This window comes from Monodelphis domestica, chromosome 5 (assembly GCF_027887165.1).
Source record: "Monodelphis domestica isolate mMonDom1 chromosome 5, mMonDom1.pri, whole genome shotgun sequence".
NCBI classification, from domain to species: domain Eukaryota; kingdom Metazoa; phylum Chordata; class Mammalia; order Didelphimorphia; family Didelphidae; genus Monodelphis; species Monodelphis domestica.
In genome coordinates, this window is record NC_077231.1 from 124,432,703 (window position 1) to 124,445,636 (window position 12,934).

Genomic DNA, 12,934 nt, shown 5'->3' on the forward strand with positions numbered 1-12,934 from the left:
CTTGGGGAGGGAGGGAGAGAACATAGATCACAAAATGTCACATAATAATTACTAAAAATTGTATTGACTTGTAAGATATAATCAGAGAGAGAAAATGAAATGGCAAATGACTCCAGTATCTTTGCCAAGAAAACCCCAAATAGGGTCACATAAAATCTAAAAAACTGAACAACAACATTTATCTCTCCTCTATTTTTAAAAGTTAATTATTGTAAAAAACTAAGTTAAATGTAGTTAAACCATTTAACACAACAATTAAACATTAAACAAATTTTAGCCCTTTAATCTGACTATTTACGGTATCTTCTGTACATCTTCAGGTTATCTTTGAAGATAGAAAAGTATCACCTTTCTGATATATTTGTGTTAATCCATTATCTCTTGCTTGCTCTTAAAGGTCAAGAGAAACTATCCTTTTAGTTTTATTTCTGTTATTTAGACATGGCAGTCATTTGATTTCTGAGTGAACCCAGAACTCTGTCCCCAACAGCCCCTCTCCTTCTACCTTCTCCCACCAGGCAAGTAGGTTATTATTCAATGCTATTTTATACTTTCTTTTAATTAGTCTCTGTAAATCATTAAGCATTATAGATGGTGCTCTGAAATTCAATTTAGACCTCATGAACTTCCAGTTTTCACTATAGCAGAGGTTCTTAGCCTGGAGTTCATGAACTTGATAACTATATGTCAATAAAATTGACTTTCTTATAATCCTGTGCATTATATTTTATGGCCTTAAAATAATATTCTGATCAGGGGTCCATAGGCTTCACCAGACTGCCAAAAGGTCCTGACACCAAGAGAGATATTAAGAACCTTGGACTCACTAGCAACATAGGAGAAGACTGTATATAACTTAGAATCAAAACCATAACTAGGGTGGGGTGGTTGGAGACTTGCTTCTAGGTCAAGAAATTCAGTGTCCCACTTCCAGCACCTTCAGTCCATCTGAACCAACAGCCTCAGTCCCTTCACTTTGCCCCAGCAAACCCTTACACTCTACCTGAGTACTCATCAGAGAGGGAGAGGTTTGAGAGCTGATTGACCTCATTAAGACTCTGATAAGAATAAACAATAGGTGACTGAAGATGTCTGACTCGAGTTAGAAGGAACAGAGGTAGATGAGAGGCTTCCTCATTTCAGTTCCGCAAATATTTAATAAATGTCTACATGTGCTAGGCATTGTGGTGTACCTAAAAAACACAAAGGTAAAACAGGACATTATTTGCCTTCAAGGAGTTTCCAATCTAGTCAGGAGAATGAAACGTATATAATTGAGATTATGATAAATGCATAGAAATGTCAAACTGTGACTTCAGTGATGGGAGTAGGAGAGAATGCTCTTGATATCACCTGGTATGTTAATACATGAGAATTCTTCTCCCCCAACTCAAGTCCAACCCAGCTATAATTTAACAGATTGATCCTAGGGAGTAGTCGGAGCCTGAGAAAGATTAAATGCCTTGGCTCTTGGTCACTGCTAGTAAATACCAGAGGCAAGATTTAAACCCAGGTCTTCCTGACTTCCAGCTCACTGTAGTTCTATTGTGTTAAAGCTGGGCTGATTTTTCTGAGTAGCATCTGAAAAGTCCTTATTACTTTTTTTTGTTTTTTAATGACTATTATATACCTACCATTTTCAAACTTTGGATGATGCAAGACATGGAAGGCATTTGGCCTAGGTCTTCCTAAGCAACTGGGAGGGGAGAAATTTGAGGTTCTCTATCCCTTAATCAGATAATCTCCACAGACATAAGATGACTACACATCTGAAACTCCAGTGTTCCTAGCAGCTCCACCACTGGCACCGTCAATCCCTGGCTGAGACCATGTCTCCTTTCTTCTTCCTCTTTCTGGGGCTCCAGCTGACCCTGGCCTTGAGGAAAGCACCACAGTTTGAAGAGGCTTCTTTGCTTCAGGTTATGGGCCTGGACAAGGTACCCTCACCCCGGATGGCCCAACCTGTGCCCTCCATCCTGATGAAGATTTTCCAGGAGAGACAGAAGGCTGCAGCTATAGGACATTACCAAAAGCTTTGCTATGTGAAGGAGCTTGGGGTCCCTGGAAACTTGATCCGTCTTTTCCAAGACCAAGGTAAGAAAGATTGCAAGCCTGCAATATTCACTTTTAGAATACTCAAAAACAAAGAGGAAGGCTATAAGAGACACTATATTAGTGACTACTTCCTTCTGCCCAATGCCCAATGTCCAGAATGCTCTCTACCCACCTTTAACTGTCAAACCTCATCACCGCCTATCCCTTAAAAGCAGCGTCTTTCCTTAGGTACTTAATTTGTACTTGTTATGTTTTAATTTGTACCTATGCTGTGCTTTTACTATGCTCGATTGCCTGCTGTAGTTACTTGGAAGTTTTGGCATGACTGTTACATGAAAGGTTCGCACTCCCCTTAAAAAAAAAAAAAGAAGAGATCCTAATGGCATTTACCACATCTATGTCGGCTCTGTGGTACACTATTACTAGATGATACATTTCCAAGAGTGCAAAAGCAGATTTCTTTCTCTTGATCTCTTCCCCAATACCTGCCCCAAAATTTTATTCTACTGGTCGTTCATATAAATTCCATTAAATTAAACTACATAGTTCCCCTTCTTACCTCACATTCTTAGTTTCACCTAGTTAGTATCAATCAGTGCATTCCAAGCTTCTTCACCCCCTTTTTTCAGTAAAAGCCCACTTTGGTTCCATAAATAAATCGGTTGAATTTCAACAAGAGACATTTCCAACCACCACATTTCAGCAATGTAGGGAACTCCTTCAGCCAATGCAGACAAGCACCTTCTTTGCAGTTTACTGGAGCCAAGAATTACATGGGGCACTGAGGGAAGCTCTCCTTAACTTGCTCAAGAGCGCATTGGAGGCAGGGCTTCAAAGCCAGTTGTCTCGACTCTTAGGTCAGCTCTCTTCCAAATATATCAGGCTGCCTCTTATAGCCACAAGTGAACAAATGAAGTGCCAGCCTTAAGAATAGCCACAAGCCTACTCAGCAAAGTTTATTGGATGTGAAACAGAGGAATCAGTGTCAGATGAATCCAAACACCCCCCCCAAACACACACATACACACACATACACACATACATGCACGCACACATGCAGACACCCCCCAAATTACACAATTCATACTCACTTATTCTCTCCTAGGTCTTTGGTTCAGAAAAAGACCTAGAATGGATGAAAGTAGGGAGGGAAAGACAGGGATGGCAAAGACTAATTTTTATGCCATCTACTAAATACTAACTATAGGGAGTTGAGAATTTAGGGTCATAAAGATAGCTCTTTAGAGATTGAAACCAAATAGCATTTTTCCTTTCTTTGAGCCAGAAAGGAAATCCTAGGCAGGTAAATAGTGAATAGAATGAAGATTTAAGAGGATCTTAGTTCAAATCATACCCTCAGATGCATATTAGCTTTGTTTTATATTAGGCAAGTCTCTTAGCCTCAGTTTTCCTCATCTGTAAAATGGAAATAATAAAAGCACTTGCCTTACAGGGTTATCATAAAGAACAAGTGAGATAACATGTATAGAGCACTTTGAAAACTTTAAAGACCTATATATAAAAAAATCTATATAAGTGCTAGTTATTATTAGTAGTCTATTAAAAAAAAAAAGCACTGGACTGAAAATGAGAAGAACTGGTTTCTCCTATTCGCCATGAGTATGCATAAAGCATGAATCAGATATGCAGGCACACCCCAAAGGAGCATTCCAGTTGACCTCTTCCCTTAAGGGATTGTTCCCCTAGGGCATTCCAGCTTTCATATATTCTTTGATTGACTGGATTATGCCATAGAGAAAGAGCTTAAAGGCAAAATAAATGAAAAGAATAAAAAAGGAAAGAAAGAAATAGATTGCTTCCTGGTGCTAGTTATAATATGAACACTTGGGGTATTCCTTCCTTGAACATTGTACCACCACTACCACCATCCTCATAATCCCCCCATAAAATGGTCAAGATGCCTCTAATCCAATCCCATCTTGGTTCTTGAACATTTTCCAGCTTCCTCCTTCTAGCCATATAAGATGGCAATATGTCAGGTTCCGAGATTGGTAATACAGTAAGAGCAGATGACAATCCATCAATAGATAATGTCTCCGGGTTGCCTAAGCTGTGGAGAAGCCTTGACCACAGTTGCACAGTTAGTTAGGTTTGAGAAGCTCAGTTTGAATCCAAGTCTTTCTGGCCCCAAATGGACCACACTAGTTGCCAGTACACTTGTCTTTCTTGCCATTTTTTTGGAGATAGGACCTTGGTTTCATTGGTAAACTCAACTAACATTTATTATTCAGAAACTCTCCATCAATGCATATCAGCAACTTTTCTGCAGACTTAGTTGCCTGGGTCACCAAAAGTTGGAATAACTTTGCCAGGGTCATATAACAAATATGTTAGAGATAGAACTTAAATCCAGATTTTTATGACTCCCTAGACATTTTCCCCCCAATACCCCATTGCCCACTCCCCATCCTAACCTCTCATGTTGTCACATACCCCTGATATACAGATAAGAATCCTAAGAAATTACCTCAGAATTATAGGAAATAAGTCAGGAGAACCTGGATTCAAATGTGGCCTCAGATACTTCCTAGCTATGTGACCCTAGGCAAGTCATTTAACCCAAATTTACCTAACCTTTGCAGAACTCTTCTGTTAGAATTGATACTAAAACAAAAGGTATAGGTTTTAAATATATGTATATAGGAGATAAAATTGATGGATTTGACTTTTCTAAATCAAAAAAGCAATGTATCTAAAATAACTTCAGTATGTGTGGGCTGCCTGAATGACAAAATTGGAAAGGAAAGAAATGGGATAGAGAAAAGGCTTTGCCATAAATATTCCTGATAAAACTCCAAAGTCCCTCTCACTTCTTTATAAATGTATACAAAATTCTTTCCTAAGGATATGAATAATTCTCAGAAGAAGAAACACTATTAATAATTCTTTGAATTCTTGGTTAAATGCCCTAGTGATAGATAGATAGATAGATAGATAGATAGATAGATAGATAGATAGATAGATAGATAGATATACATATATATAATCACCCCAAGATAACCACATACACTTGTCAAATTGGCAAAGAGTTTAAAATACTCATAGGGTCATAGATTCAGAGCTAGAAGGGACCTCAGAGACCATTAAGTCCAACCTTTCACTTTGCAGATGAGGAAATTGAAAAACTTGGCCAGAGCCCCATATCTGAAACAAGGTTTGAATCCCGTGCCCCAGGCTATACCTCTCAGTATTGGCAGGGATCAACAAGTGGAGCTGTGAACTGGTACATCCTTTTTGAATGGTCATATGGCAAGATTCAACAAGAGTTACAAAATTGTTCATCTTCATAGATTTAGGGCTGGAAGGAATCTTGGACTTCATCTAGCCTCAGTCTTTTATTTCATAATTAAAGAAACTGAGGTCCAGAGCAAAGAAGTAAATTGACCAAGATCAAAAGGTAGCAGAATTTGAATCTAAACCCCAAGTCCTCTAGCTCCAAACCTTATGCTTTTTCCCACTCTCTGAGGCTGTCTCCTGTCAGAGTTACTATAGAGACAATGTACTAATGATATCATGGAAAAGAAAATGAAAAAGACAAACCTATACAAAAAATTCTAGCAGCAGCAAAATATATATCTAATGACTTGGAAATGGCTAAACACATTTTGTGATGTGGATACAATAGATACTATGTGGATACAATATACTATGAACATGGAAATCAAAATCTAACAAGAAAAATGGGAAGATTTACATGAAGCAATGCAGAATAGAGAGGTATTTGAACAATTATATATATACTGAGAACAAGTTTATAACAATAATGACAGTAGTAATAATAAACCAAAATTTAACAAAATGAATTCAAAAAAGATATCAGAGGTGGTAAGAATGTATAATTATCTTATTCAGGTTATTGTATATCTTTTTAATATACAGTAAAAAAATGAGTAAATTACTTCAGCATAAGGATTGAAACTAAGCCTATGATTTTACTAATAGAGGTAATTTCTTCTAGCAAAGTAGGCCAGCACTTTCTCAGCAGCTTATTGTCTTAATCATCTGGAGAACTAAGAAGTTGAAAGATTTGTCCAAGATCAGACAGCCAGTATGTGTCAAAGACATGCTACAAACTCAGGTCTTTCTTTCTTTCTTTGAAGTCACCTTGTTATCTATCTATTGTACCACACTGTCCCTCTTTTTCACTCATTCATTCATTCACTTTCCATTTAAACAAGAGTATTATTACCAGCATAGTCAAAAGCGACAACATCCACATCCAGAGAAAGAACTGTGGGAGTAGAAATAAAGAAAAACAACTGCTTGATCACATGGGTCAATGGAGATATGATTGGGGATGTAGACTCTAAGCAATCACCCTAGTGCAAACATAAATAACATGGAAATAGTTCTTGATCAATGACACATGTAAACCCTAGAGGAATTGTTCATTGGCTATGGGAGAGAGTGGGTAGAGGGGAGGGAAGGAATATGATTCATGTAACTATGGAAACATATTCTAAATTAATTAACAATAAACTTAAAAAAATTTTGTGACAACATACACACACAAATATATATAACGATATTGTCCTAGAGGTCTTCACTTCTTTCCAATTGGGAATGCCAAAAAGAAAACCAATGAAGAAACTGAAATTGCAAATGATTAACTTTAACAACCAGAAGCTGGTTTCAGAAAGAACCCTACATAATTAATCCAATCACTGGGAACACTTGCTAAGATTTGCTTAGTGAGATAAAAACATTGCAATGGTAACAGTTTCATTGTGTTTCTCTTTATGATAGCAGGGAGTGGGGGTTAGAGAGAGGCTTGAGAAAGATTTAACACAAGTAGGAGATATCTTTGCCCCATTTGCTAGACATCTGTCAGTCATTTGTAAATAGACACTGTGCTGGAGATGACAATTTGTTTTTTAAAGAGAAAGTCAACAGCTCTCAAATTGAAGACAAGAAAAGTGATGGGAGGGGGTGTAAGGGGAAGGGGGAACTAAGTGAGTTAGTGGATAAAGAAACAGTCCTAGAGAGAGGATGCCTTGGTTTCGAATTTGACCTCAGACACTTTCTAGCTATGGGACCCTGGGCAAGTCACTTAACCCCAATTGCCTAGCCCTTTTTGCTCTTCTACCTTAAAATCAATACTTAGTATCAATTCTAAGTCAATCTAAGTATCCTAGTATCAATTCTAAGATAAGGGTTATTTTGATGGGGGGGGGGGGTTAAACCCTTATCTTCTGTCTTAGAACCAATAATGTGTATTGGTTCCAATTGTTTTGTTTTGTTAACCTTGCTCAAGATGTTTATTGTCAGCTGAGGCTTGGGGGTCTAGCAAGGGTTGGGGAAAGACAAGTTGCCAGCCTTCTCCCAAGTCACTGCCACAAATCAAGGTTTAGGATGCTGAGGGGATCAAAAATCTCAAAACTGCCAAAATAACAGCTAAAAAGAGAAACACTCTCCCTTTTACAGCTCTGTGTGCCTTTGCTTCACTGTAAGGTGAGGAGAAGCAGATCACTGGTATCTATTGGATATCCTCCAGGCATCTCATACTCAACAAGTACAATTTTTTAAAATAATATTTTATTTTTCCCTAATTACATGTGAAAACAATTATATGTCACTTTTCCTCTACTCATATAGCCATTACCTTAGTTCTGGCCATCATGTCTCTTGTAGGCTATCATAGTAGCGCTTAATCTGTTTTTCTGCCCAAGAGTCTCCCCATTCTACTTTGTTCTCTGCTCTGCTTCCCTAAAACATAGATCTTACCATGTCACCTGCTCAATGAGCTTAAGTAATTCCCTATTCCCTCCAGAATTGTTTGCGCTTAAAGGTCTTCATAGCCTAGCCCGTTTTCCCCCTTCCTATCTTTTTACACTATTACTCCATTTCATACACTGTGTCCTATTTGCTGTTCCTTGCACACAATTCTCTATTTCCCACCTCCACCTTTGGACTGGCTGACCCTATTCCTGGAATGTTATGAGCCATTATCTCCACCTCTTGTTTCCCTGGTTTCCTCTAAATTCATCTCAAAGCCCACCTTCTACAGGATTCCTTTCTGGGTCCCTCTAGCTTTTAATCATTTTCCCTTTCAGATTATTCTGCATATATCCTGTATAAAACAAGTTATTCACATGTGGTCTCTCCCATTAGAAAAGAAGATCATAACATAACATCACATCATAACATAAGGAGCATGGTACCAGAGCTTTTAAAATGCTTCCTGTCTTAACTGACTTCAAAGAACTTTTTATTAGGAAAATACTTTGCAAACTTTAAAATGCTATATAACTGTGGAATTATTAGTTTTTCCATACTTTCTCATCTAGTTAGGGTTTTCACACACATCTCCAATGTTTTGTTTTACTGGCTTCTTGACCTCTGCCTAGAGACTTATTCAAGTTTCCCCCAATCAGTTTTTTTTTTTAAACCTTTACCTTCCATCTTGGAATCAATACTGTGTATTGGTTCCAAGGCAGAAAAGTAGTAAGGGATAGGAAATGGGGGTTAAATGACTTGCCCAGGGTCACACAACTGGGCCCAATCAGTTTTTTAAAAGCCTTTACTTTTACACTGTTTCTCCCTCAAAGTACCTTCCTATCTCTTTCCTTTGGCCTTCTAGTTGTGACACCTTGGGCTTTTTTTATTTGTTGGTCCTCATTTTCTTGCCCCCTCTAGAGCATTGTTAGCCATTACCTTTCTGGAAGCTGATTTCCTCTAGCTTCTATAATATTGCTCTCTTCTCTATTTTTCTATATTTCTGAGTACATGTTCCATCTCAGGCTAGTGTGATGCTTCATCTTCCTAATTCCTTTCCTTATTCATGGGCATCCTTCAAAGCCTTATTCCTCCCCTTTTCTCCCTCTGCACTCACTCCCTGGTCAGTTTTACCCACTCCCTTATCTTCAGTTATCACCTTTATGCAGACGACTTTCAAATGCTGTATCTCTAGCCCAGCTTTCTTTTGAGCTGTAGGACTATTTTCAATTGCTGGCTGAACTTCAACGAATAATCAACAATCACCTACTAAGTACCAGGAACCAGCACACCCTGCCAAAATCCTTACCTCAACATTCCCCAAAATGAATGTATCATCTTTCCACTTAAACTAACATCATTCCAAACTTAATCCTTTTTGCTGAAAGTATCACCATCCTCTCAGTGACCTAGCTTGAGATCTAGGTACCATCTTGCCTGATTTCTTCTCCATCATCCCACTTATGCCTTCAGTTACCATGTCCTATTTATCTTTCCTCCAACAGACCCCTTAGATCTCTCTTTTCTTCTACTTCCACTCCAGTGCAGATGTTTATTCCTTCTCACTTGAGCTATTTCTTTGCTATCAGTCATTCCTCTCTCTAGTCCATTTTTTGGCTCATGTCAAAGTAATTTTCCCAATGAATAAGTCTGATTTAAGTCCTCACCTATGTAGTAAGAGGGTGGTTCAGCCTTCAGTCCTTCAGCATTGTCTATAAGATAAAAATGTAAATTTATTCCTCTGATATTTAAAGTCCTTTCCAATTAAGATCCAACCTGACTTTTTAGTCTTATTTCATGTTATTTATGGAGAACTCTCCATGCCAAAAAGAGACTTTCTTCATGTTTCTTGCTACTGAATTCCTCCCCCTGCAAAGTTCACCTCACCTGCCACTTTTTTTATGAAGTTTTACCTAACTCTTCCATGATGTGTTGATTCCTTCTCTTCTATTTTTACCTCTCCTATGCACAAGGCAAACAATTTACCTGTGGATAATTGAGACTCTCAGGGATCCCCAAACTTCAGCCCTCGAGCCACATTCAGCCCTCTGAGACCATTTATCTGACCCCCACCCCACTTCCAGAAGGGGCACCTCTTTCATTGGTATGTGGCATCGCTTACATACAGTACTACTTCTGATGACATAATCCTTTGCATGGCACCTTGTTCTGATGAAAACGAGGTGCTGTGCAAAGGATTATGTGGCTGCACAATGGAAGAGGTCAGCATGATGAGTGGTGATCTGGGGGAGGGGATTCCGCACTGTGTATACTGCTGCCCAGTATAGTGGTGGCAGTGATTGGGCCAGCACTGTAGCCTCCGCTATCCCAGACAGTGGTATACAGTATCTCAGGCCCAACACCACCTCCTGTGCTGTATACAGGCATCAAATAGTGATGATCTGGCCTGTGACATCAGCATTGGGCCTCTACTATAAGAAGCCCACCACTGCCACTGGACGTTTTATAAGACACCCCCTGTTTTGGGGGGTCAAATTAATATAAGACAGTGTCTTATTCAAGGAAACATGGTAGTGCAATGGCCTTCATACTCCCCTAGACACACAACATAATGGCCTTATTATAAGGGGCCATTATGTTGTCAGTTTCTTGATTTAAATTTACTTGCTCTTTATTTTAAATATTGTATTTGTTTCCATTTTTTTTTTACTTTAAAATAAGATAGGGATTTGTTCATACTTGGGGTTTTTTTATAGTCCGGCCCTCCAAAGGTCTGAGGGACAGTGAACTGGCCCCCTGTGTAGAAAGTTTGGGGACCCCTGCTCTAGAATATAGGTGTCAAACAGAGGAATGAAAAATTTGGGGAGAGGAAAGTGTCTTTTGGCATTAGGAAAATTGGATGGGCAGCAGTATAAAAAGTAGATTGGAATATGGATAAACTGGAAACAGGAAATTATAAGAGGGTAGATGAAATGAGGTGAGGTGCTACTTAGGGTAATTGCCGTGGGAATTGAAATTAGGGTATTGATCACAAGATATTAGGGAGATCAAATCTCCAGGACTTCAAAACTTACTAGGTGTATAAAGTATAGTTGAAGGAATAAGAAAAGATGATGATGGTTATGAACCTGAATTGTTTCAACAATGGTGGTACCACCAGAAAAACTAAAGAAATGGAACAGTGACAAGTTTTGCAGGGAAGATGAGTTCAGTTTGGGGCATGCCGAGTTTGAGATGTCAGTGAGACATCCAAATAGAGTTATCTAGGAGACAGTTAAAACATACAGAATTAGTAAAGAACTTCAGATCTGGAAATCATCTCATTATAAAGTCATAAAAGAAGCTCAGGGATCAAGAAGTCAAGAAGCAAAGGTAAGAATAGAATTCATATTTAAGTTTGGGGGGGTTTTCTCTTTTGCTTATTCTCAAGGACTTAATTGAGAATAGCTAGATGGCACAGGAGATAGAGTTCCAGGTCTGGAATCCAGAAGACCTGCATTCAAATCTGGTTTCATACACTTACTAACTATATGACCCTGAGCAAATCATTTACCCTGTGTTTGTCTCAGTTTCCTCATCTGTAAAATGAACTGGAGAAGGAAATGGTAAACCACTCCAGTATCTTTGCCAAGAAAACCCTGAATGGGATAATGAAGTCAGACACAACTATTGAAAGAATTAATAAAGGACACAATTAACTTTTTTGGTGAGTAAGAAAAGGGAGATCTTAGCCAGAGATTTTGATGGAGACACTTAGTGTATTAAGTGCTATAAAACTAAGCCTTTAAAAGTAAGGAAGGCAGAGGTTAATCTCCCTATGGTTATTGCCTTCTATAAATTCACATTTTTGCTCTCTCTTATCTGGCATACATTCCCATTGAATATTCCTGAAAGTCACAAGTCTATCCATGTGGTAGGAGGTATTGAAGTGCCACAGCTGCTGATATGCATTATTTCTTTATCCTGATTCAGGTGCCCTTTTTCACCCCAAGGAAGTGACCCAAGCTCTTCCGTGCACACAGAAGTTCCTTTTCTTCAATCTTTCAGTCATCGCCCAAGATGAGCAACTAATGATGGCCCAGCTGGATGTGAGATTGAGGACTAATGCTTATAACTCTCCATATCAGAATCTGGAGTTAATGGTGTCTATAGTCCAAGGGCCTGCCCTCCAGTCAGACCAAAAGCTCATATTTCGGTTTCTACCCTGGTCTCAACGTGTTCTTCATGTTGACCTGCTGGATGTGGTTAAGGAATGGAACTTCAGCCCCCAGAGTAACTTGGGCTTAGTCCTAGAGCTATTGCCAAGAGGGAACAAAGTGACTATACAACCCCAGGATACCTGTGACAACTGGAGGCAGTCCATTCAAGCCTCTCTGCTGGTGGTGACCTTAACCCCTCAGGAATGCCCCCACTTCTCTCACTTTGCTAGAAAGAGGAGGGCCATTTATTCAACTCGGGAATCTACCTCCACGCATCTCTGCCGGCGTCATCAGATGGTCGTCAAATTTGAAGACCTGGGTTGGCACAAATGGATCATTGCTCCCAAGGAGTTTAGAACAAGCTACTGCCAAGGAGATTGTCCTTTCTCTCTTATGAATATCTTTAACAGCTCCAACTATGCCTTCTTACAGACTATCATGAATTCTAAGGCCCCTAAAATCCCCAAAGCTGCCTGTATCCCTACAAAACTATCCCCCATTTCCATGCTTTACTATGACAATGATGGCAATATTGTCCTTCAACACCTTGAGGGAATGGTAGTTGATGAATGTGGTTGTGGGTAGCCAAGTGGGTGCAGAGTGGAGTATGGATGTGTATAGTAGTCTCAAAGTCTAATAAATCTACCTGCCACTTCATTTTCTGATCTCTCAGATCTGATATCACAACCAACTTCTTGGAACTTCAATCATTTCATTTCCCTAAGGAATGGCCAGGAAAGCTATGATACAAGACCATGATGGAAATGAGAGTCTAATCCAGTGTAATCACTTACTTTTCAAACCCTGAAGACTTTAATCTTGTTTTGTTATGTACAAAATCCAAAGTTAGTGGGGGGAAAGAGGATCCAAGAGAACATCCAAAACAGATGGTTCCCTATCTTGTTTCCATTATCCTTGGGCACCTTTTCCACCACTATTCAAGGAATTAAGGGTTTCTGTGTCAAAGCCATTGATATTTTGTT

The 12,934-nt window shown here is 39.0% G+C and overlaps 1 protein-coding gene across 1 annotated transcript; it reads left to right on the plus strand.

Annotated features, from left to right (window-relative positions):
* Positions 1–1,829: 1,829 nt before the first annotated feature.
* Positions 1,830–12,536, plus strand: GDF3 (growth differentiation factor 3). The gene is made up of 2 exons (XM_001368260.3): positions 1,830–2,094; positions 11,725–12,536. The coding sequence occupies exons 1-2, from the start codon at positions 1,830–1,832 to the stop codon at positions 12,534–12,536; spliced, it is 1,077 nt and encodes a 358-aa protein (XP_001368297.1).
* Positions 12,537–12,934: the final 398 nt, after the last annotated feature.